General features: G+C 43.2%; 1 protein-coding gene across 4 annotated transcripts in view; it reads left to right on the plus strand.

The window, feature by feature from the left end:
* The window catches only part of LOC112558972 (one cut domain family member 2-like), a 47225-nt gene that overhangs the window by 7222 nt on the left and 14862 nt on the right, over nucleotides 1-25141 (plus strand). For 2 of the 4 annotated variants that reach the window (XM_025229749.1, XM_025229747.1), the window contains exon 2: nucleotides 10016-10087. The exons of the other annotated variants lie outside the window; for them this stretch is intronic. In XM_025229749.1, the coding sequence (XP_025085534.1) occupies nucleotides 10016-10087 (72 nt within the window). The remainder of the gene's footprint in view (nucleotides 1-10015; nucleotides 10088-25141) is intronic. 4 annotated transcript variants of the gene reach the window in all.

Consider the following 25141-nt stretch of genomic DNA (forward strand, 5'->3'; position numbering starts at 1 on the left):
CTTTGATCAGGTGCATTTTCATTTAGATTTGCTACAGAATATAGTATATTAATATTTTTTAAATTTACATGTATAGTTAATAAGTGTATGTAGGAGATGCAGCACAGTGTATCACAAATAGAAATGTTTAACGGTGTACTGCTATCAAATATTGACATTGACAGGTCTTGCTAACAGACTGAGAAACAAGAGCATATCCAAAGACATGCTGTTCTTCCTTTTTCTTGATGGCTGTTAATATCGAAAGAATAGAGCAGAAATTGAAAAGCTAAATTAAGTTATCATGCTTTCATTAAGCTAGCATTTTTTCACCTATTCAGTTCTGTTTCTTACATCCAGATTATCAGCTTTGCTTTGCCTGTTGAAACCACAGTTTAGTCTTGTATTCCAATTAAGCTGCCCCAGAAGGCCTTAACTTGTTTTTTTATTCAGTCCAGCCACGTGCTATCCATGCTTGCTGAACTGATCCTAATTCAAGCTCATATATCATGAATAGCTTAGTGCTTTGTGGTATTATCAGGTCTTCCTAATCTATGCAGCAAGCCAGTTAATCAGAGTGTAAATCAAGCTATATAGGCATGCATTCTTATGAAGCCACTCTAGCAAGCTTTCAAATACATCAAATCAGCACGTGTTACAGGCACTCAGTAATGAACATACGTTCAACTACAGTCTTTATCATGATAAAAAAAACCCCAGACATCATGTGTCATAAAAGATTAATATTAACAAGTTGTATTGTCACACTAGAGTCAGATAAGTCATGGTTTGCTTTTACAAAAAAAGGTACTAGAGTTATTTAACTGCCATAGACAGTCTCTGTTCAGGATCTTGAAACTTTGGATAAAAGGTATTTTCAACTGTTCAGTTTTAAAACATTTTGGACATGTATAAAGAAACACTTTGTGGAGGAGAGGTCCAGTTCCCCTTCCCTTTCATTTTGTAGTATGTCCTCAGCTGTAGCACTTATAAAGTTACTCAGTTTCAAAGTAAATTAAAAAAAATGGAAGGTAGTAAAAGTAAAATTGCAGTCCCTTTTTATATCATTTACTTTGTCAATGATATAACTCAGCAGACTCTTAATGTACAGTGATAATCGAGAAACTAAGCAAAAAGTACTGTTTGTTAAAACTAAAATGTGAATTGTCCTCTCATCATGACAATGAGAAAACATTGGAGTGCATGGCAAAAGCGACCATGTCTCCCATTCATGCATGGCAGGCATTGTGGGAAGATGGGGGATAAAGTAGGCTGACAAGGGGAAGCTGGACAGACATACAGGGAGGACTTAGTAGAGGCCGTCAATTCCCACTATTTGCAGTTTCCTCTCGTGCGGTCCTGCGCACAATGCCGACCAAAGCGGGATGGTCCTGGCACCGCCAAAACGGTCAGGCCGGGGGGCGGCTCTTTGGGGGCAGCAGTGATGCAATTTTTAAAGTCGAGCTGTATTGATTTTCTTCGATATTAGAGGCATTTGTCAAGAGGCTAAGGGGAATCCCCATTGTTGCGTGCGCTTGTTAGCATCTTTGCTGTTTGGTCATCATGACAGCAGGCAAGTGACCATAGGGTTGGTGGCCGGGTGAAGTGGATGCTGACCTCTTCCAGGCAGCAGTGAGTGAGACTTTAAGGTGCAGGAGAGGTGCTTGCGTGGGGACAGTGTAGGAAACACATACCACCACCACGTCTTCATCGACGGTAATAACCTTGTCGAAGTTTGATCAGCTGACACGCGCGTGGCTGATAAGACCTCGTCACCAAATACTCCCCACCGCTCTCCCGACTTTGAACCCCGTCCACCTAGCTCCTACTGTCGTTGAGCTCTCTCCCTCGCCAACAAAAGAAGCCGAGAGGCAGTTCAAGACTTCAAAAAAACTAACCGTTTGTAACAGGTAGAATAGTGATGATGACGTACACGATTTGTTCCTTCGTTTGTTTTGTTTTTTTTTAATTCGATGAGCGTGAACTTTAACCGATGGGACGCTAGGAGAGAAGGTTTGGTGGTAGTGGTGGTTGGGGGGGAAGACGTTAACTTTAGAAGCTGATGTTGATGCAAAGCAACCGGCTTGTGGACGAGAAAGAGTTTATGATCTCAGCCTCGCCGCCAGAGAAAAGGGACACGCCCAAACAAGACTACAGCTTTCTTCGTCTGGCAGTAACTTGAGACCAGTGGAAGACAAGCAGTCGCTAGCGGATCTCCCCTTATTGTTCGTCCTTGTTAACTGTTTTACGGATGTTCGCGAGCAGACTTGTATATTTTTGTGGCGAAATTAGTTTTAGCGACGAGACAAACATCCCTGCGTGCGCGCGCATGAACGCACGTGAGAGAGACTATGACTTGGTATCGAAGCCAAGTCAGTTTAATTGCTGTTGTTTATTTTTTTGGTGTTACATTCAGCTGTCCTTTATAAAGCTTTTCTTATTTTGTTCTTACCATCCTTCGACATTTTTTCTCCCTTACTGTAGATGTCTATTTGCAATTTTAAAAACGTTGGGCATGCGTTTGTTCTTTAATTTTTTTCCTTATTTTTTAGCTTTTGGTTGTGGAGTCATCTGAGACAAAGATGAGAGGATATATAACTAGTTTTTCAGTCGCATTTAACAAGTAATAAGCTTCGTTAAGCACGTACAAATGATGTTGCCATCCTTTGGGGTTGGGTGAAGGAAACTTGTGAAGAGGACACTTAAAGAACCTTCTTGATTTTCCTCATTATCATGTCTAGCGCATTTTCTCTTTGTTTCATCTGGCATGACAAAAGCTACATAATATCAGTTTCAGTACAGTCGTTCTTAACCCAAAACTTTGAATATGCGACTTTGGCTATAATGGTTATTATAAGACCCTCTGATAAAGAGTTTTATGTAGCCCAATATTCATGTCAGGTTATGGAGACCCTTTATTGAAACTGCTGTGGGGAAAAAGGGATGGGGAACGCGCTTGTACAACACCCGATCATGGGACAGTAACAGTAGGCAGACAACTCACTACTCGAAAAAGTAATGAATACTATTTAACGTATTTCTTGTTTTTAAGAAGTAGGTGTGACCGTGTGTCAGCTTCAAAATGGGGAGGCGCATGGGTCTTATACTGATAATTTATTGCGCCCGGGGTATCCTTTACTTTCAGCTCATCTGCACCTACCCCTACTCTCCACCTACCCAGGAAATTTTTGATTCAGTATTGTGGGAAGAACTTGCTTTTGTTCTGGGTAAGTGCGTTGCACAAAGTATTAGTGCAATTAAAAGGCTGGTGCTAGGGGTGGCGGGTACACCGTGGCATATCAGTTGTTACTGTCTTGGTCTGTCCTGCAGCGTTGTTGGGCGGGTAGAGGGGCCGCGGTTTGCAGTGGAAGGGGAGAACCTTGTCTTTGTCTATACCCTGTTTGCTCATCTTTCTGGAGACCTCCACCACCCCTACACCCAGTTTTGGAAGTTTCTTCGCTAGCAAGAAATTGGGACTAGCAACTCGTTATTCTTATGTTTGTTTGACGGCAACGTAAACACTTCGCCGGCGAGGGGTTAAAGGCCTTACCCTTAACTCTTTACCCAAAGACGACATATTCAAAGGTCTATTTTTAACGTTGCTTCTGTTTAAATGTTGGCTCCTCCCCCACTGTTTTGTGAGGAAGGGTTAAGGGGGATGAGTAAGCACACGAGACGTGATACGACAATACATTGAACAGTGAGCAGTCTCGGAAGTATTGCTTGCTTTTGTTGTTGTTGCCTTTGTTGTTTTATTTTGTTTGCTTACGTTTTACCGTGCTACGTTAGTTTCTCCTTTGCATCCAGTATACTATGCTCAGTGCCGGTGGGCTCCTCTCTGGAAGCTTACTTAGTGACTGGACAGTAGACACGTACCCGAACACACGACTTATCATTTACCTGGGTGGAGGAGAGAGCGGGGTGGGAATCCAGGCGAGAGACACTGAAGTTGTTGTGTCTGCCGTTATGTTGCGCAGGGTCGGCGTGCACTGTTCCCCGGCTAAACAGTTGGCTGTCGAGGGCAGTCATAAATTAATAAGAGATAGCACACCTTGTTTCCACCTGGCCTCGTGCCTGATTGACCTCCGTGTTTGTCGTCGTGGCCCGCACGCGCGGCCGCTTGCGTAGCCTTTGTTGCCCAGGTGACGGAGAGTTCGCAGACCTGCCCGCCTTTGTCTCATGCTGCAAACGTTTACCGGTTCGTCTTAAGGCAAAACCATCTGTGACCTGCAAACACTCTCTACTCGGGTGCACTCCGAATTTACAAGATCGGGAAACATCGTGACTCCAGCGTCTCTGGTAACAGCACACCTTTGGGACCGGTTCATATCTTGCAGCCGAAAAGTTTTTTCTTTTTTTTTTTTTATTTATTTATTTTTGTCGAGGGAAATGGGGGTGGTCACTACACGGTGAGCTTCTCAGACAAACTCCCTCATTCGCACTCTACCATAATTTCTCAAAAATGGGTATTAGACATGTTTACAGTCTCGGCTGCGGGGGAGGGGTGGGATATAACGGATAGCTGCATATGAGGATATGAAGGAAAACTGAAAGCCCAGGTAAAAATTCACGTGGGAGGTGGAATCTTAGAAGTGGCTGTTGTTTCTCAATGGCTGTGTGTTGCCCCTTTGTTGTATTCAGTAACAAGTTGACTTAGTGGCTGTCAGCCACACGGACGACACTGGCCGGCGGGTCGCCGCCACATGGCAACAGCCGCAGAGAGTTGGTGGTTGGCTGTTACTGCTGATATTACCAACGCCGCTCCCAAAATAGTAATCAGGACACGCCGGACAGGTGTGGGGTGGAGGTGAACATATGCTAGGCGGTGGGGACAAAGGCTCACCGCCCCTGGTCCACAACCACGCCTTTGCGTTAGTATCCGCATCAGAATTTTTTTTGGGTGGGGGGAGGGGAGAAGACAGGGAAGGGTCATCAGTTGCCCAGTTGTCATTTTCCGTTGATGAAGTCAAGGATAATATTAGCAGCCATTTGTTTCTTTTGCATCATTCATTGCCTCTTAAAATAGTTCTGTTGCTCCCATGTTAACAGACGATTTACAGATGCTGAACAAAGCTTTTATCTGAAAATTGAGTGTGCCTGAATTAGAATGTCATTTCTTAAGTTGTGTTTGGACACATTTTCTAAGACTCATGTTTACTTTTTCTAGTACAATATAAATATTGTGTTTGATGGTGTTTCCTGTCTACTTTGTCTTGATGAATGTCCACTTTTTAATTTTGCTCTTTGAGAACTGTGTATTCTATCCTTTGTTATTGTCACGTTATCCTTTTTAGTTGTATGTCAAGTAGTTTTCTGTTCTCTTTTTACTTTTTTGTTGCTATTACCAAATTTTGTTAACTCTGTTGACTTGTGTTGGATGTGTTTTTCTTTCCTTAATTTTTCAGTGATTTTGCCAATCAACAAGGGGCTTGGCCCACGACAGAAATGGCTAGTTTGAGCATACCTCGCTTATCTTTGAAGCAGTACTTGGAATCAGGTACATTCAAAATATATTGCTCGAAACCCCATGCACTTGTCCCAAGCCCACACTTTAAACAGATCCCTCCAGCTAACCAGACTTTGTATTTCACTATAACACTTGGGTACTGACAATGTAATGTTTACAGCCTTTACATACTAATCTTGGTGGTAACAGTGCCACATCATGTAATCAGATTACCTTTACCGCAGGCCTGGTGGCCACTAACAAACTAGCTGAAAGACAGTACTGCTGTTTGAAGTCTGCATCTTGCCTTCTGACAGTCATCTGGGGCATGTCTTTACCAGTGAAGTTGAGGTCTTTGCTTAAAAATAAATCTCTCTGATGAATATTGCTTGTACCTTATTCTAGTATCTTTTCTTATTGGTTTCTTGATAAGAAATAACATTTTTGCCACTGATCCTAATTGGGATGCAGTCTGATTTCTCAGTGGCTTTTTGAATTATAACCTGAAGCTTTGTGGAAACGTTTTTGTGATGTGAAAGCAGAGTAACAAAAAGAAATTATATCGTCGTGAAAAAGTTCCTTTCATGTTTCTGAATAATGGCTGCCTAGATATATTCCAGTGTTACTTTTTAGGAACTCCAGCATGCTGTTAATGGTGCATGAGCATGTCGAGGTTCAGAGCCTTAACCATGTAACTCAAGTTAAAGTATGAGGCATGCTGCATGGAAGCAAGAAATCAAAAGCATGAAAGTTTGGAAACTGCCAAATTATGCATAAAAGTTTCTGTAGTGATTGTCATACCTGTACTTTGGTAAAGGTCAGACTGGATAAAATCCAGAAATGTTGCTTTGGAATGTAGGAAGGATTTTCTGCAGATGGACATAAAATTATATGATAGAGGCAAATTTTCGCTACTGGTTTGTGAAGTGAGAAATATTTAATTCCAATTCAGGTCAGCTTATGGTCATGTTCAGAAAGTGCTTTACTTGTTCAACATTTTATGGTGTGGGATTGCTGGAATTAAGAGCCATTGGTAAGATATGGTGCATATTGAACATTAGAACAAAAATATGTTTAAGACTAAGAGTTGTGTATAATGGCCTTGTATATTTATAATGACATCTTTTGGAGCAGACCCAATTAACTGATAACCCCGATTGGAGCAAACCAGTGAAACCACTGGACAGGAAGATTGTGTTTTTGTTGTTTTTTGGTTTATTTTGTTGTGTCAGTGCTTGGGCACAACATATACTGAGTAGCAGTGAGAGATTGCATTTTGATGCCATATTTGTTTAAAGATACCTTTTCCTTCCAAACTTAAGTGTTATAATACAGATTCGCTGTTACTATTATTGGTGCTTCCTTGGGAGTCAGTGTAGCTGCACCACCTTGGAAAAAATCATGCGTTGAATACTAAAAATACACCTTATTCAATATCCTATACAAAATACTTTGTGTGCAGGTCTGTAGAACTGTGTAGATTAGTGTTCTCAGTGCACCATTTGGTCACACCCATGTCATTGACAGTTGTATACATCTGTGCAAATTGTTAGTCTATATTAAAGCTGTTGATAAGCTTATTAGATCATGAAAGATAAATTACAAGATTACTACCTTTATTTTGTGCTTCAGTCACTAGTTTAAAGGGTATGTTACTTAGTTTCTCTCCTTCAAGTCACATGGTGTAGCATTTTCCACATTGTCGTGAATTATCGAAAGGCCATCATTCTTTTTAGAAAGGGTGTGGTGCTTCTGAAGAACAGGCAGTCGAGTCTTCTGGCACCTCACAGTTTTAAGGGGTTTTGTGTCATTCATATTTTGCATTATGAAAGTTTTGTCTTCTAATTTTCTTTTGTAGTGGGGAGGAGAGATAGCTGTTGTAACACTTTTTCCTTTCACAGCTGTGAGCTTTGAATATAGACCTTTTCTTACACATCATGCAAATTAGGAGGCCATAAAAGTGAACATATACGTGAACTGTTCTAAAAACATCTTTGGCATCTGCATGTCTTTCAGAATAAAGTACACATTATGACATGGACTTTCAGAAAGCATTTTCTCATTTCTGTACACATTTTGTCACATTATTTATCTGTCTCCATTTAGTCCGTTTTAGGCTATTGCTTGTTGTTACTTAATAGTTGGATTTCTTTGCCTTCAACAGGCCAGCTTATTCCTGAATAAGCCATAACAGACATGGTGATAGAGGAAGTTTCAGTGCCTTTACTGTGTAGGTTTCTTTTTCTTTCAAAGTAGATAGAGTGGGTGTAATCTCGCCTACAGCTTTCTTAAGGCTTTTTTCAAGGAAAGGTCTCAACAATATAGTGCTTTGCATGTAATCCTTTCTAAGCACTTTTATTTTTATTTATTTTTGCTTGTTCTGTTTTCTTTAGGGTCTTAACCAAATCTTTACGAGCATATAGCTTCAAGCATCTTCATAACAATGTAAAATATATGTTTTAATCATATGGTTATTGTGGTGTATTATTGCTTTCATGAGAGTAGATTATTGAAAATTAAACACCACATAGTAGAAAGAGAAGGATTTTATTGTTATTTTATAGTGTTATAACAAATAATTGATTTTTGTGATAGGTGAGCAAAATATTTGTGTCTGTATCTTGAGGCTTTTAATGTACAGAAGGAATACATAAAATCTGTATCAAATCCGCTTAAAAGACAGTTTTGTACAGAATATTTTAGTGTAGAATTTAGTACAAAAGAATATTCTGATAATGGTAATACAGTTATACAACTACCTTTGTTAAAGGGTAATTTTGGTATTCAGATATTGGGTATTAAATGGTCATATCCATGTCATTTCCATGTATGTTGTGAGTTCATGAACTAAAACTAATTATAAAGCTTAAGAACAAACAAGGCAACAAAAAACATAATATACATTATTTGCGCACATTAATTCAACATGTGTATTCTGGCAAAGCCACATTTTTGTTAACCAGAATTTGTTTTACAGTGAGGACCAGATATGCTATTTTTGCAGAATACTTCTGCATGGGTATCTTGAGTAGACTGCATAGGATGTTTGTATTCTGTTCAAAAACCTCACTTCTCATAATGAGTAAGGACAAAGAAAAAGAATTTTACAGACTGTTGTGAGGTTTTTTACTGTCATTTCTGTACAGGCAGTGACTGTTTAGAGAACAAGTTAAATTCGTAGGTACGAACAAGTTGCAACAGACCTGTTAATTTTAGAAGTCCAAGTTACAGACAAACAGTTTGTAGCAACAAATGTAGGATCTAGTTTGGTACGCTATTATTATTCTGTTTCAGATGTTTTCTGATATTTGGAAATGTTTCTGAAATGTTTATATGCATAGACAATACATGGACTAACTGATGCTTAAGTCGAACTGTAGTAATGTACTCTGACTTACAAAAATTCATTTGAAAACAGTCTTAGGAATGAAACTCATTTGTAACCTGAAGCCCACTTTTCCTTACATAACTAACCGTGCTCATTCGAGTGGGTGGATAAGCTGCCTTTTATTCATATGAGAAACTGAAGTCAGTGTAAATTTATGTATTCTCTGTGTACATGTGTGTGTGCATGCATGCACGAGCAAGAAAGCATTTATACAGGCAACATCAATAAGATAAAATGAATGATCGAGAAAAGATTTATGAATAGCCTTTCCCTGATTAAAAACGGTAATCTTGCTGAATATAGAATGGAAAAAAATGGTCTGCTTCCTTGCAGATTAAAAAAATATAAAACTTTGCTTTCTTCTAATAAATTTAAGTTTTCCCTCCCAGCCTGATCTAACATAGACCTGCTTTTACCAACACCCATCCCTCAACCCCTACTCCCAACCCTCTCACAGAGAAAAAAAAAGACCCTGAGAAATGGTGAGAGTTTGCCTGCTACCAGCCTCTTCCTTCAAGACTGCCATCAAAGGAGAACTTACAGCGCTGTTAGCATTAATTATGCATGGATAGTGACAGGGGATGGCTGGGACAGCGGCGAGCTGCCAGGCTGTGAAGCGGAGGGTAGTAGTCACTAAGCAGTAAGACTAGCGGGCGAATTTCCTGTAACTTTTTTTTTTTAAGATCTTGACAAGAAGAGGTGGCCGCCTTAGTTAGAAGATCCACACAATAAACAGGGGAGCCGACAAGGAAAACTTGTCTGGGTAATGTCTATTTCCCTTGCACCCTCACTACCCATCTTTATCACCACCCTTCTCTTTCACGCTACCCCCAGCCCTTTACCTCTCCCAGTTTTACCTCATCTCTTTGCATTTTGGATCCTTCCAGGCTTGTGCCGCAGAATGGTTAAATATGCATGTGTATTAAATTTGCATTTTGGTTAAAACACTGGACAGAGTAATGGTTGAAGAAGACGAGCATGAGTGTCTTAACATGAGTGAGCTTAATAGTTTTAAGAAGAAACCTTCGTCCCCACCACCCCCCTCCAAGTTTTCTTCTTAGATTTTCATAGATTGTAGAGATGCTCTGGAATGGTTGTCAGTTCTTTCACTTGCATGCTGATGAAGTGGGCAGTGTTTCTGTGCAAAGTAGGGTGCATTTCCCCAATTCCGAAAGCTAAATACGCTTTCTTTTTTGTTCCAGTCCAGTGCGGGAGGCTGGATTCAAAGATGGGTGGGATGACTACCGCTTCTTCCTCTGACCTCAGTTATAATAGTAAGCAGTGCCCCCTTGGGAGATAATATTATTCATTTGTAATGCAAGTCTTTCTGTTACACGCTCACGCACCCTTGCTTCTGCTCACACACTCACTGTTCTGCTACCATGATTAAGTAGACTGGCTTCAGACTGTCTGGCCACGTGCTGATCAGGATCAGAATGAGTCTTAATCTGTTGTACGGGGAAGCTGCCTAAATACCCCCAGGACAGACCTGTGAAACACAAAAAGGATGAACGTTGTTGTTAAGCATAAAAAATGTTTTAAATTGCTAGCAGAAGCCATATTAGGTGCTCGCACAAGAAAGCTGTGTTAAGACAGGAAAACAGTTTGTATCAGCGTACACAGACAGCAGCGAATAATCCCATAAATATTTATGTACACAAAACATTCATGTAGCCGACTTAAATGTGAAATTTAAGTATGATATTTAAATAATTCATCTAAAAAAATACTGATTGTTTTAGCAGTCAAGCTGTAGAACTTTAACCTGGATGAAAATATAAGAACTGGTGTTAGACCTACAAATAAAGACCGCCATTTTGATGATGTATTTGCTATATTTAGTACAGAAATCACATGACGCTTCTGTTTTTGGACATCACGTGAGGGTCACGCCATGTGTCATGCGCAGTGGCTTGACCGTAGATCAGACTACAATTTTTATGTTTAAGAGGGATTATACTCAGGACATTTTGGGTTGGAAGTATTGTTTTGGACAAGTTCATGTTGAGCTGCACCTCGTTGCTTCTCATAAACGCCGTGGCAGTTACGAGCCATAAAACGAAGGCATGCTATCAGTCGTCGTCATCTGCTTCCTGCACGCGCGCCATATCTCGTGGATGTTGCACCTGTTTGCAGGGCTGAACAAGCTGGGCTTCAGCTGCTGTCTCAGCACAAAATGGCGACAGTTAATCGTTATTTCTTCCTTTTTTTTAATTTCGTCTCTCCCTTTACTTTGTTTTTCTTTTAGATTACAGTGAGAACTTTACGAGAAATATAAAATCTCTGAGGTTTTATGTTTGATCTTTTGTCTCGGTGGTTCACCGTTACAAGTCCCTTCACCAACATGGTGTTACCTAAGCTGTTTTTGAGTTTGGAGTATCTTTTTTCCTGACCAGCATTTTTACCAAGCTTGTCAGTTCACACAAAGTTAACAGCCTTCCCTCTCGTCCTGGCAGTCATCCATATTGGAGAGAAGAAGCCCATGAAAGTACATCTTGGGGAGGAAATCCGGAGGGGGAGGAGATGGGGTGGCGCAGGACTAGGGCTGCCGGTTGCGAAGCTGATAAGTTGCTGATGGCGGAGGATTTGATAAGACTACACGGTCAGGAGCCAGTTAGATGGTCCGGTCTCCAAGTTCCAGGATCAGACTTGAAAAAAAACGGAAGAAGCAAATGGGCTGGTTGCCTAGACGAAAGAATCACAGGTAAAGGATGACGTTAGGTAGCTTCTATTCCTGTCCAGGGTCTGTGACACATTATTCCAATCTTGCGATCTCAGTAACAGCGTCCCCTGTCCCCTCAACTCTTCCCTTACTCCTGCGACAGGGTTTGTCCTGAGTGCTGCATGTTTCCAGGCGTGTTTAGCTATCATGCAAATGGGGAACTCCTTCCTGTGTGAGAAACTAATCTTAAGAAGAGTATCAGATTATTGTTATAGTTTCAGAAAAATTTGTCGTTTAGCTGGTTCTTGTACAGTGACAGGCCGGACTTTCCATGTTTGTCCGCCCATCTCGTGCCTTCAGATTGCCACATTACGTTTGTCAACGTGCCAGACGAGGCATGATTATGTTCTTTCTTGGCTTTATAGCCATTTCGTCAAAACGGAAAAAAGAAGGGGGCGGGAAGCCAAATTGAAAACGAGACATTAAAAGAGTAAGGTTTCTTTGTGGCAGACATTGTCTGGAGGCAGCTACTGTTGTGTTGGAAGAAAAGAAAGAAGCAGAAATGCGACCTGTCCACTGCCTCAGCGGAGGAACATTTTCATCGTTCCCGTTCTTTGACACAGACGTCCTCTCTGTCCTGTCGCGTGCTGCCGCTGCCCTATCATGCCGCGCGTCGTGAGCGTCAGCACGCAGCGTCAGCACGGGCCCTTACGGCACGAGTGCGGGACAGAAGACGCGGCGCGGGCTGATGGCCTGATAAATATCTGTGCCGGAGACAAAGCCCAGCATGCATTAGCACGGTCCGCCTGTGGAAGCTGTGTCAACATGAGACAGTGTCTGGAATTGCCATGGAAATAGTCCCCTCCCCTCTCTCCTCCATTCCCACTCCGTCCAGCCTCGCGCAGGTGGCGGTGAACTCGTGGTGTTCCTTGTGAAAAGGAAATCTTCACAGAATCCATGACAATTAGAAAGGTAGTAGCCTTCTTCTAGATAAAAATGTATCAGCTTGTATTATTATTCAGCGTATTATTCAAAGCAGAATATAGAGCTTTTACAACATCGAGTGGAATGGAAAAATAGGAAAGAAAGGATTGGGGTTCTGTACCGCATGGCTGATATCTTTTATGCTTGGCATTAGCGACTATACTCGTGCAAATATACCTTTCTGACGAGGCAGGCTGCTTGCGAGAACGAAGAGACGGTATCGCGGGTTTATTCTCGTATTCTCTCGCGTTGGAGCCTAGGATCTCGCTCGCACGCGCGATTACAGGGCGTGCGCTGCGCTGATGGGTTACTGAGGGCGGTGTCCGGAAAATCACCGCGCTCCCAAAAGAACAAGAGAGAGGTTTGCCGGCAGAATCTCGCTTCAGATTTTTTTTTTTTTTTTTGCTGTTTTGGAACAGTGAAAAGGACGGCTTCCTCTTTGAGAAACGGGCTGAAAATCGGCCCGGCTGAGCAAACATGGCTGTTGAGTGCTGGGAAACTGTTAGATCCGGCCGGCGAGCCTGTGGCCGTAAGGCAAATTAAGAGGAAGATGGCTTTCTGCTGCCTGTCCTTGGACAAAAGAAACTGCCCCGTGATACCCAAGACAATGGTTTAAGTCAGGAAAAGAATGGGTGCATTAACAACGGGATTGGGTAAATACAAATTTGCAATGTGGGCCTTTGTGACCAATTTCAGTGAGTGGATGAATATATTGTGGTAATATTGGTGTTTTTTGCAGTAAGGTAACCTCCGTTTAAATGGTTTTTGTGAAATGTAAAAGGAGACGATTGCGCGCGTGTGTGTGTGAGCGCGCGCGCGTGCGAGAAAGAGGATCTGTCGTTCCTCGATTTTATTGAATCCTGATGAGAGGGAGGGGTAGTTCAGTCTTTATCGGCCTATCAGTCACCGTGCCCGCTAGTCAATTAGCCCTATTCACAAGTTCACAGCTGCTGTCGCTACTGATAAAAATACCGCGGGAGGCTTGAGCTAAAAAGGCCCGCGATGGTCGCCGCAGCAGCCGAAGCCAGCATGGTGCTTGTTTCCCCCCGCCCCGAGCCAGTCATCCCCCCTCCCTTTCCGTGCAACCATACCGGAAGCCGAGCGGTTGCGGCCCTTGACGATGTCTGGCGCTGTTGTCCTTTGCAACGTTTGATGAAGACTTGCTCGATGTTATGACTAACCCGGAAAGAGAGTCGAGGGAAGGGGTTCGATTGTAGACGCAAACAGCAAGATGTATAAAAGCTCGAGATGCTAAGAATAAACGATGAAAGACGATACTGCCCGTTTGTTCCTTGTTTGAATTTACTGTTGGCGTCCATTTCCTGTACGCCACATTTCTTGAAAAGTTGATACCATCTAGTCTGCACTGGGTGTGTTTTCTACTGGCTGCTGTCATTTAAAATATGGCTGTCCTCCATTCGTGAGCTAGTGGTGTGTATCGGTAACACATTAAAAAAGATTCTTGATAATAATAGCTTGGGAAACAAATTTTGTTAATCGTTTGCAAAGTGAAATAAAAAGGATCATAAAGGATTTTCAGAATACTGCCGGTGGGTCACATGCATACACGTCCTCCCACACATGCTGTCCTTTGCGACCGATTACATTTTCAGACATTTGAGAAAGGACATTTTTATATAATGGTCAAATTGTCGTTTGTCACGAAGGATCTTAACAGTAATTTTGATTTTGTTTTTAAATATATCTGAACTCCAAGTGTTTTCGTATTCATTAATGTATATCGTCAACATCAGTAAATGAGACCTGGGAGGGGAGGTGAAGAGTCTGAGACCTCCGTATAGTCTGATCGGCTGCATGACTCGTACAGATGTTAGGAGGTTTGGAGGGCCCTCGCCTGTGGCCTCTGCATACTCTCTCTCGCGCGCACACACGTTCAGATGCTCGTCGAGTGCATGATGAACGCGGAGTGGTGCGCCCTCTTGCCACCAGGCCCTGTTAATCATATCGGACAGAGCCGGCAGAGTTATGACCAGCCTGGCCTGTCATACTTTCCGCCGAGTGCCTCGTCTGTCGTCGCCACTGGAACGCGGAGCGAGAGTGAAAACCTCTGTCCTCGGACTGCGCAGCATGCTACCAGGTCGTGGGGTGGGGTTGGAGGGAACCCTTGACTTCTCCTCCCTCTCCCACCCGCCTCCTCTACCTCGTCCGGCCGGCCACCCAGCCGCACACTCGTCGAGCCGGGCATTACGATGAATTCAACCCCCAAATGGAGTTTTCCTGTCTCGGCTCTGTAAGTGGAGGACCCAGGGTCAGGGTCTCGCTATCCCCTCCCTGCACTCCGTCGCCAGTTTCAGCTCCACATTGTGTCCCGTGCACCTACATCATCATCGTCGTCGTCGTAGTGAAGGATCAGAACGAGGCTGGTGCTGAGGCAGGTCCAGGTCCAGGTCCGCCATCCTTCTTTGGTGTTCATTCATTGTGACAGGTCCTGTTCATGCAGACTTTTTTTTTTTTTTGGTTGATGATGGAATATGCCGCAGGCAGCGCGAGAAAAGGGGGAGGGGAGGAAGAAAAAAAAAAGTGCATGCGTTTTATTGGCGTCGGTGGTCGCTCCACTGCCCAGTAGCTTGTCGCGATGGACGGGGAAGTGAGGGAAAGAGAGAGGAGGCAGTTTTAGGGGGTCGCGTGACGGGAACAATTGGTGTAGGAAGGAGTCTGATTTATGGTTGCTCCCCACGACACAAGAGGGACAACTCCTGACAATTTCTCCCCCTCCCACCTTGTTCTTTTTCCCCTTTTGCTGCAGAATGGCGCCAGCACGAGACAGACTTTCATGTTGGGCATGAGATGAACCGTAGACACACGGTCTGTTTGTGGAGGAGGATGCCGAGGACGACACCGACATTTAGGAGAGGAAAGCCTAGATACCGATCCTTACTTTTGAGATTGTTTGGACATCTGTTCATGCATTATGCATATTATTCTTGGTGTGATATAATTTGGATAACAAGTTCTCGTGAATTTCAAGATTCTTTAGGAGAAACGTGAAAAAGAGATCGGGGAAAGGGTCGGAGAGGGTGGGAATATTACCAGTTGACTTTCATTGTTTCTTCTTGTGCGAGTAGGGAGCAGCTGCTGTTTTTTTTTTTTCTTTTTTTGGACACACACCTCGTTCATTCACTCCGAATGGGTCAGGCCTTTTTCAGCTTGTGTCACGCCATAGAAAGGCTTCAGTTTTTTTGTGTGAGAGTGTTGTGAATATGTTTATCAAAACCTTGGGCCTCGCGCCTAATGGAAGGCTGAAAACATTTGAGGAAACAAGTGGCACTTTGGACTACATGGGCTTGGGGCTGGCCAGGTCGCTCCATTCTTGCCGCTATTCACTGGCTTTGAATGGGACCGTTGCGCCAGCCCGTGCGGGCGTTAACTTTGCTGTCCAAACTGTTTAGCGCAACCTTGCGGCTTGTTTCACAGGACAATCGCAAATGGACAGCCGAGGCGGATGAAATGCCGTGGCTTGAAAGCTGAATGCGGGTGTACAGTCAGCAACGCTCTCCCTTGCTTGCCTCCTTGCCCCCTCTCCTCCAGGGACCTACATTAGGATTAACATAAAAATATGTGTGGCATAACGAAAAACTTGTTATCCTCCATTGAAAATACTTTCAAAAATCATACTCATAATCATACAAACTGCCCCTACATTAACTAAAGTTTGAGACTTTTGAGTTATGGAAGATGCTATGGCTCATGCAGGAATCTAGACAGCTTATGGCATCATAGGTAGATGTAAGTTTATATACATCATGGTATGGCCTCACTTGGTAGTCATTATGGCGCATGCGCTAACATTAGCAACACAGTAGGGCAATCAGAGTAGCAGTAGGCTCAAAGGTTCCTTCCCCTTCTTAACGACTTTGACTCGATTCCAACACGGATGCATATCTCTGGACTGATGGCTGTCTATCGAGACCAGCTTTCAGCCTCACGTGATGTTGTAGGTTGTCCTGTCTCCGCCAACCATGAAACATTTTAATATCCGGAACCGCGATAAAATTCACGAAGTCAACAACATACTTGCAATGTCGCTTTTTTTCCTCTTTTCAAAAAAAAAAAATTCCTCAATCCTCTTACGACTTAAAGCCAATAACCTTAAAACACAACAGACCATAAAGCTGGAGCTTTTGTACTTCCGTCAACACTAGAGTTTGCATTGTCTGATTTTCTTGTGATATTGGAAGTTAAACCGGAAGTGGATCTGTGCTTTGGCCTCGTTCCAGAAGTTGATTCGTATGCAAGCAGTCTCGAGATATAGTGCGTGATTAAGGTTCTGTGATACGGAACGCTGATTGTGACCCAAAGATGGAGTAGTGGGTTTACTCGGATGAGTGATTACTCGTATGTTTACGTAGGGAAAATTCAACTATAATATAGACAGGAGGCAAGGGGATAGTCACGCTTGTAGTTGGGTGAGCACCCAGCTCAACTGCTAGTATTTTTCAAGCATCTTTTAATGCCTTAGCATTAATGTTAACATCCAGTTATCGCGGCTGCACACCCGATCCAAGTTCGCATCTGACTCTCAATACTTCTTGACATCCAGCACATCGTCAACGGCTCAAATGTGTGCCTAACAACCATTTTGTGCAGTGATGGACAGTGCGCATGGAAGTGTTTGGCGCCCTCCCAAGCCTGTAATTCACGATTGTTATATCCTTATGACACATTACGCTTTTGTGTTCGCAAGCAGTTCCTGCAAAGCACGAACCTTTTATGTGCTGTTATTGTAGAGATGACAGCATTCAGGGAACAGACCTTCGGATCTTTCCAAAATCGCTCTTGTTCATGCTTTTTCTCTCTCTCTCTTTTCTCTTTCCCGCCTCACCCCCCTTTTTCCAGCCTCCACCGCTCCACCCGTCCCTTATTGTGATCGCCACAGTAATGTCGCAATATGGCCGAGTGTTGCGTGTCCCGGATGGCTCAGTGGAGGCCACCCTTTGTCAGCGGCAAACCATGCGTCTCGTGGCTGTGAAGCCGCCTCTTGTTGGGCGGCACGTGGCCAGATACGAGAGATAACTTTTTATTTCATACCCCGGTACCCCATCCACTCGCTTTTCCCCCCATGAAGTGTCGTCGACCTCCCACCCGACACCCCCAGCATCTTTACATTTTATTTCACATATTTACCCTCCCCTCCAACCTTACCTGGAGTCATCCATCTTTCACAGTGTCTATCGCCTCCGACTCTTTGCCACTTGCGGCATTGAGAAAAAAAAAAAAACACCCGCGTTTAAAGGTTCCTATCACATTACAAGCTGAGGTGTGGAAAGAGTTGTAACTGATGCAACTGTAAAACACCCTGAAGTGATATTCAGATTACTTTCGGCAGGTGGGTGGGTGTGGTTTTTTTTAACCGATTTATTTTTTTGCAACAGGCTTTTTGTCAGATTTTGCTTGTATCGGTAGATCAGTGAAGACCACCCTGCATCAGCAGGTAACCATACGTTTGCTTGCTGAGAAGCTTTAAAAAATTACCGTTGTAATTACCACCTGCATCGGTGGAAATAAATTATGAACAATATTGAAGTTATTGCTACCGGCCATCAGGTAGATACCTTTAAAAAAAAAAACACGGAGGACTAATTCATTGCGCCGGCGTGTGTTTGTGTGTTTATGTATGTTTTGAGGGTGAGGAGCAGATGTTACATTCCATGGAACTTGTTTTATTTTTATAAAAAAAATATTTTAAGGTTAGAGTCTGCGTAATATTAACACTGTATGCGTATGTTCGGTGAAAAGAAAGAAGATTGCATGACACATTTCTCCGGTGTTGCCATAGCCACGGCAGCTTCGTTGCCTCCAGTGACGAGAACTGTGTAGGAAACATGTTCCCCTCTGTCGTCGCGTCCGTGGTGGTGGTGTAAGAAGGCGAGAGCCACGTCGGTCGAGTGGCCATGGCGTTGTCTGGCGTGATCCAATCGCTGTGGCACGTGAGGTGAAAAAACTCGAAATTTGATGGGGTTGAGGGTGGGGGAGAATGGGGGTTTTTGCGAGGCGACTGTACACGACGACCCCCCAGGCCAGGAATATGGAAGATGGAGAAAGGCATAGAGGGATTGATGCTTGATGTTCGTCATTACTGCTGGAATTTTTTGGTCCTAGACTGGTAGATCGCGCTTTACATACCGATTTCAGGGGAGTAAAAACCCATACATGATTATTTAATGAGTTAGTACTGTCAAAGAAGGTGATTTCTTAGTCTTTCGCTGGCTCACTCTTGGACCACCGCGTACAGAAAGAAATATTTTAATTTTTAATAACTTGTCAAGACGACTGCTTTCAGAAGCAAGACGAATGCAAGCAATTGTTCCTCTGTGTATAGGTATATTGATGGATTTCAGCGTATGTGTACTTTGTTGTTATGTTATTCATGGCGAGGGTTTGAATATTTTGGCACGCGCGTAGAAGAGTGAAGTGGGCAGGGAGATCAAAGGCGCCGCGACATCCTCGTCGCTGCCTTTTCACAGGATGTCACACTTCAGAACGATTACCTCCCTCTTGTGCCCTCTCCCTCGAGGACCATCCAGAGAAATGCCGATCGTTCTGTATCTTGGTGTTAGTCTCGTTGAGCTCTCGGTACTCACCTCCTCTGTCTGCAGGGTACAGGGAGGCACACGGCACAGGGTACAGTAGGTTAGCGTCTACATCGATGCAGACGAAAACCAATTGGTCGACACTTCTCTCTAGAGGTGTGTATGTAAGGAAGCGGGGAGGTTGAGGAAAGGGTGGGAGATTGATCACCTGGGTTTCACCAGCTCCATTTTAAGTGTCTTTTACAAGAACTGCGGTTAGTCGGCCTGCTGTACTGCACTGTATCAATATTCTGTGAGAGAGAGAGAAGGTTGGGGTAGGGGGCACTTACATTAGGGTTCATGTTCTCTCCAAGTGATGTAGAGTGGTGGCGATGGTGAGAGTTGGGGTGGAGGTGTGTGTTGGAGGGGTGGGAGGAAGGAGAGCTAATTGTGCTTATCGCGCCTGCTGCAGTTTTACGATTGTCAACACCGTCGCTGGTGGAATCCGTCTACGGACAAGCAGAGCTTAGGAATAAACAGGCCTGCAGCAGGTCCGTGCTGCAGCAAGATGCAGAACCCGTCTACAGACAGCCGCTGGAAGGAAGGGGGTTGAGGGAGAGGGGATTTGGAGACAGAGGAGCTGTGGACAGGAATCTAATTGTGGGTTTTGTCGCTTCTGAGGTCGTTGACTTTATACCCTCGATGTCTCGCCACGAACTTTCTAGATTGTAATCGCAGTGATGTTCTCACAGACTGTTTTATGTAGATGTTTTTTTCTTTTTGTTGGTTTGTTTGTTCACCCCGTCAGTCTCACATGATGACTACCACGTGGGCGAGGCTGGGTCACGTGTTCTCTGTACGTCTGAGGAAGACGTGCAGTGCTTTCGAATTTCTGGAATGTTTCCATGGCTTTGACTGTCCATACAAACGGATAAACGCTGTCACTATCACTAAACTATCACTATTTCCATCTCTTTCTAAGCTTGCATAGACAGGATGGGTCTGAAATCTCCAAATAGGAAGTCCTTGTATAGTGGGGTTGTTTAATATAAAAAACAACCCTCAAGCACACCATTCTAACTAGGAGTTGTTCAAAGTTTCTACAGCGTTGTTATTATAATCCATTGCTCTGGAGGCATCGGTGGGTCATTTGCAGAAATGCCCCCCAGCCTCCAATCAGCGCCTGCCTTTCAAAGACCGTTTGCAGACCTGAAAAATAAAAGAGGGGAAGACAAGTTTCAAGACGAGCAGCAGAGAAAGGCCCGAGCGGGGACTTCATCCTTGTTAAAAGCTTAGCAATAAAGGCAACAGTGGAGGTGAATGAATTCGGTGGGAGGTGGGGAGCAGGGGTGGGGAGCTGTAATACGCAGCTTTGAAGCCGGGCCAGAACTGCAGCATTTGTCTCCAACCTTTCTTTTATTCATTTTCTTCAAGCGGTTTCGCTACTTCTTTCGCTCCGAGCTAAAGCTGTCAAGAAAGCCGGGAAGAAAGGCCTCCACATAGCTCATATCTGATGGTTTCCATATTGCTGGAGCTTAGAGAGCGGACAGAAAAAAGAGGCGACAATTAGGGCAGAGAGAGAGAGAGGGGGAGATCGTCTGTCTGTATTTCTCTTTGAAATGGTGGTGCTTCTCAAATGGAACTCATTTCTCTTCGCCGATGCACCTCGCCCTCTCGGCGCGTGTGTCCCTGTCGCGGAGGACTTGCTAATGTGTCAGATTGTTTCTGTTCGGGCAACCGTGTTATTCCTGCTGTGAGCAAAACTCATCGGAAAATAATTTTAATTCTCTTAGCGTGTCGGCGGTGTCCCATCCTGTCTGCGTGCAGAGTTGACAACAGATTTTCTTGTCTGTGCTTCTAATGAAGTTTTGGAAGGCATGTTTATGGAGGAGGCATCGAGTGTGTGTGTGAGGTGGGGAGGGGAGTATTCGTTCAGCAATTGTGTTCACACCCTCACCGTCGCCTAGAATTCTGTTAACTAGTTTATGCTTCTCACTCTTACATTTCCTCTCATGACATCTCTGCAACTAACTTTGCTACATGTTTGCAGTTCTGTACATTCTACAATCTGTAAAGTGATATAATAGTCCACTCCTACCCTTCTCCCCACATCCATGTCTACTCTTCAGTCCATATTTTTTGGTTTACTTCCCTTTCGTTACTTTCCTTTTTTTTAATATCCCTGCTCTTCATACTCATCCCTCTATCTCTGCCCCCTCTCTCTTTCCTCTTTCTCTGTTCTTGCTTTCTGCCTCACCCCAGGGTCCGGCGAGGGGTACACGCAATTTCAGCTCGCTGGGTCGCAGAAGAACAGGGAGGTAAACAGTAAATTGTGGGCAGGGTGTTTGCCCTCGTCTCCTGCGTGAGATCGTCACCAGCTGACAGGACAGAAAAGAGGGTGGAGGTTGGGGTGTGTGGGGCTGTTGAGACCGATCAGGGGATTCGAAGGAAGAGGAGAGGCAGTGGGGGTTGAGACCGTTTTCGCCCTTCGGTGCTCCTATTACAGGAAGTCTTTCAGCTATTCTCTTTCAGGATCGGCCGGCGTCTAACTCTTGAACCGTGTGCGAACCACTGTCCTCATTGCCATGCTTCTGCCGGTACCATCGGGGCAAGCAGCTCAGCCAACACCCACCCTCCCTCTTCCGTCCCCAAAGATTTATCCCGGCATATTAGAGGCTTACAAAGAGGCTTGTGTTCAGCGAAATTAGATTCTCCCATCAGTCGCTCTTGTCATCATGTCAGAATTATTTCAGCGAGACTACAGCATTCACCGCCACTCCATCCCATCCGTCCGCCATCTCACAGTGCAGTGGCCTTTCTTCAAGATTGTTTGAAAATGACCAGCAGCAGTAGAATTATGCATAAAAAACAGAAGTTGCTGTGTTGGGGTTCTCAGAAACTTTTTCTTGTGCACTTCTATTCTCCCCTGTTTAGGAGTAGGCAAGAGTAATTGAAATTACTTTCTGCTGTAGGAAAAGGAAAAAAAAATGTGTTACCAGATAAATTGATCTGTGGGTAACAACAAACATGGCAATGTATCTTGAGAAAAAATTCTTCTTGTGGTATATCTTTTTAGCACATCTTTGGAAGGTTGATTAGACATGATTTTTTTAAAATTTTTTATTGACAAGACTACGTTAGATGATGGCAGGTATGGTTTCGTTTAGGAATCAAGAAGTGACCAGTGCTTTGTTATAACAATGACAATTTATTAATCGCAATAGGAAAATGTGCTTACTAGGGTCATTGGCCTGACTGCAACTACAATACCATAATTCTTACTTTATAGCTGCCATTACAGCAGCAACTCATACTGTTCATTTGAGATATTTTTTGCTGCATTTTGTTGGGTTATTCTAAGGGGACGGGGAATAACCCATCTTGATTTGAATATGAGCATTCTTTGAACTTTGTGAATGTCTTCTATTTGCTACAAACTCCTGCATGATAAGAATGTCATAAGTCATATCAGTTTACTATCTTTGATAGTATTTTGTATCTGTTGCATGCAAATAAGTGTTTGTACACTTGGTATGTGTGTGTGTAAGTGTGCACATCCGGACATACATTGATGTGTGCTACTTACCGTGCCATCCCCCTGTCTTTCAGCATTATGAAAATAGGAAGAGTTGGGAGAGCAGCTATATGGGACAGAGAGAGGCTGAGGGAGATCCAAGTATTAAATGATTTTGGCTGCCATTTGGCATTTGACTTTTCATAGCCAATAAAGAAATACTGTGGGGCTGTTTAATGGCAACTTGATGGCAGCATTAGAAGAAGGGAATGACGTGTATAGAGTGCCAGGACCTGGGCGAGGCTTTTCCCTCCTGGAGGCAAATCTTACTTAGAAGAGCTAGTGGAGAAGAGAATTGATAAACAAAGATGTCTTCAAGATTGGAGAGAGAGCTAACTTTAGCTTGGCTTGTAAAGCTGTCTGTATTGCATACTGGCAAAGCCTGTTTGAAGCAATCTGTGCAAAATTTGTCATGCCAGTATCATCATAATTTGCATTATGTTTAGCTTGCCATGCCAACGGTATATTATAATCCCAGCAAATACCAGCTTTTTCACTCACCTCATCACTGCCTAGTTAGCCAAGTACCTAGCTTTAGCTCTGCCATTATTGCCTAGCTAGCTAAGTACCTAGCTTTCAGTGCTGTCGTTATTGCCTAATGAGTGACCTAGGTCTGGTACTTTCATTACTGCCTAGCTACTAGTTAACTGCCAAGTTTAGTACTTCGGGTAGCTACAGCCTATATGCTTCTCAGGCTGACCTCCTTAGGGAACAGAGGGGATGGCTTTTGTCTCGCTGTGGTTGCCATGGGAATGCACCGTTCAGTTGTGACAGCTGACGCTAGGGGAGAGAGGTTTGGATAGGGGTGTGAGGGGCTGTCTATATTAAATTGGCAGTTGTTAATTAGAATGCTTGTACATTGAGTGTGGCTGTGTCAGTCATCTCTGGTAATTAGAATGAGATCTTCCAGACACAGCTGGAGTGGCTGTTTTGAAAGTATTGAAATCATTCATTTGTTCATTCATTCCATATATTTTTTTTTAACTAAGAGATACTTTTATCATGTTGACCATATATTGGCCAGAAAGGAAAACATGATAGAAAAAATTATAGTGAAGATACGTTATCAGCTGCAAGTCACACGTGATAACATACTTTAGCTTTGAGGACATTTGATTGAGCTTCAAAGGGATTAAGATAGTAGACAGCCATATTTCATTAAAGTTTATAGAATGTTCAGGTCTGTGGCTGAGTTACTTGCCTATCTGGGTGTCAGGAAAATTCAGCGCCAGGATGTGACCTTTGTGCAACAGGAGAGGGAGGGTTCACAAAGGTAATAGAGTGCTCAGGGTCCTCACCGTTTGTACTCACAGCAAAAGCAAATGTAATAAAGGTACACCTGACTTTTCTTATCAATGCCCTGAATCCTCCAACTTTTTTGGCATTGATTTGGGAGGCGTAGATTCTATTCATTGGAAGTGGGAAACTGTCCCAAGACAGGAGGAAGTAGTGGTTTTTTTTCTTTACTTGGACTATGGTCACCAGAGAGAATACAATTTCTGCTAGTGTAAGGATCAAGGTTTCTAATGGAGGTGTTAATCAAACCTTTGCCCATGCGTTTGACTTTCCCAGTAATTTGTCATGAGAAGTGGGATTTTCTTTGTAAGCTGTGAAAAACTTTATTTCTTTTTGTATCAGTTGAATATTTCCTATATCAACTGCTCAAGCCCTGCTTGACTGCTTCCATAATCAAGCTAACGGACTCTAAATGTTTTTAGATAGTACTATTTTAATGTAGAAGGCAACTAATATTTTAGCTTGCTGTATAGAATCATGACAAAGACTACAGGATATTTTTTGTAGAAAAAATGTATCTATGCTTAAAATTCAGCATTGTGTGGTTGACCATTGAGAGTAAAGAGTTGATCAGCTGATAAAGGGGGGAGAGGTTAAATTTGTCTCCTGGCATTAGTGCAGGCAGACTTGCTATAAGGACAAAGTCTGTGACTCACAATAAGGCCTTTAGAAGGTAGCATTCCACATTTTGCATGAGCTGTGTTGGCTGATAAGAAATTAATACAGGTGTCTGTCGCAGAGGGTGGCATCAGACCTAGTACAACCTTGTGTGTGTGTTCATATTGTTTGAAGCCTTATCCAAACTATTGTATGTGATCCATGAGGGTATATAACCAGACCAGCTCATGGCAACCATACTCCTGCACACTTCAGCCTAATACATAGCATGCATATGCATGATGCGAACTTTCAGATGTGCATGCAAAAGTGTGTCCTCTAAATATCATCACTGGCCTACTTTGTACTTCTGCAGACTTTCAGACAAATTACTCTTTAGTTAAATGTATATTTATATATTTTTTTTTAATTTTACTGATATTGCTGTGCCTTATAAATTTCTGTTGTTCCATCTATGCATGTTGAAACTGTAAATTTCCGTTGTTTCAGTTGCATTAATCTGTTTTGTGTCAGTCCCTTTTTTTCCAATTTGGCTTTTATAATAAATAATTTTGTTGTTTGCTTGTGTCACCTAAATGCACGTTAAAGATTTATATAGTGACATAATCTAAAAATCTTGTAAACCAACTTTGCATGATAAGTATTTTACTAGCATTCAGCTCCC

This window comes from Pomacea canaliculata, linkage group LG3 (assembly GCF_003073045.1).
Source record: "Pomacea canaliculata isolate SZHN2017 linkage group LG3, ASM307304v1, whole genome shotgun sequence".
Classification (NCBI taxonomy): Eukaryota; Metazoa; Mollusca; class Gastropoda; order Architaenioglossa; family Ampullariidae; genus Pomacea; species Pomacea canaliculata.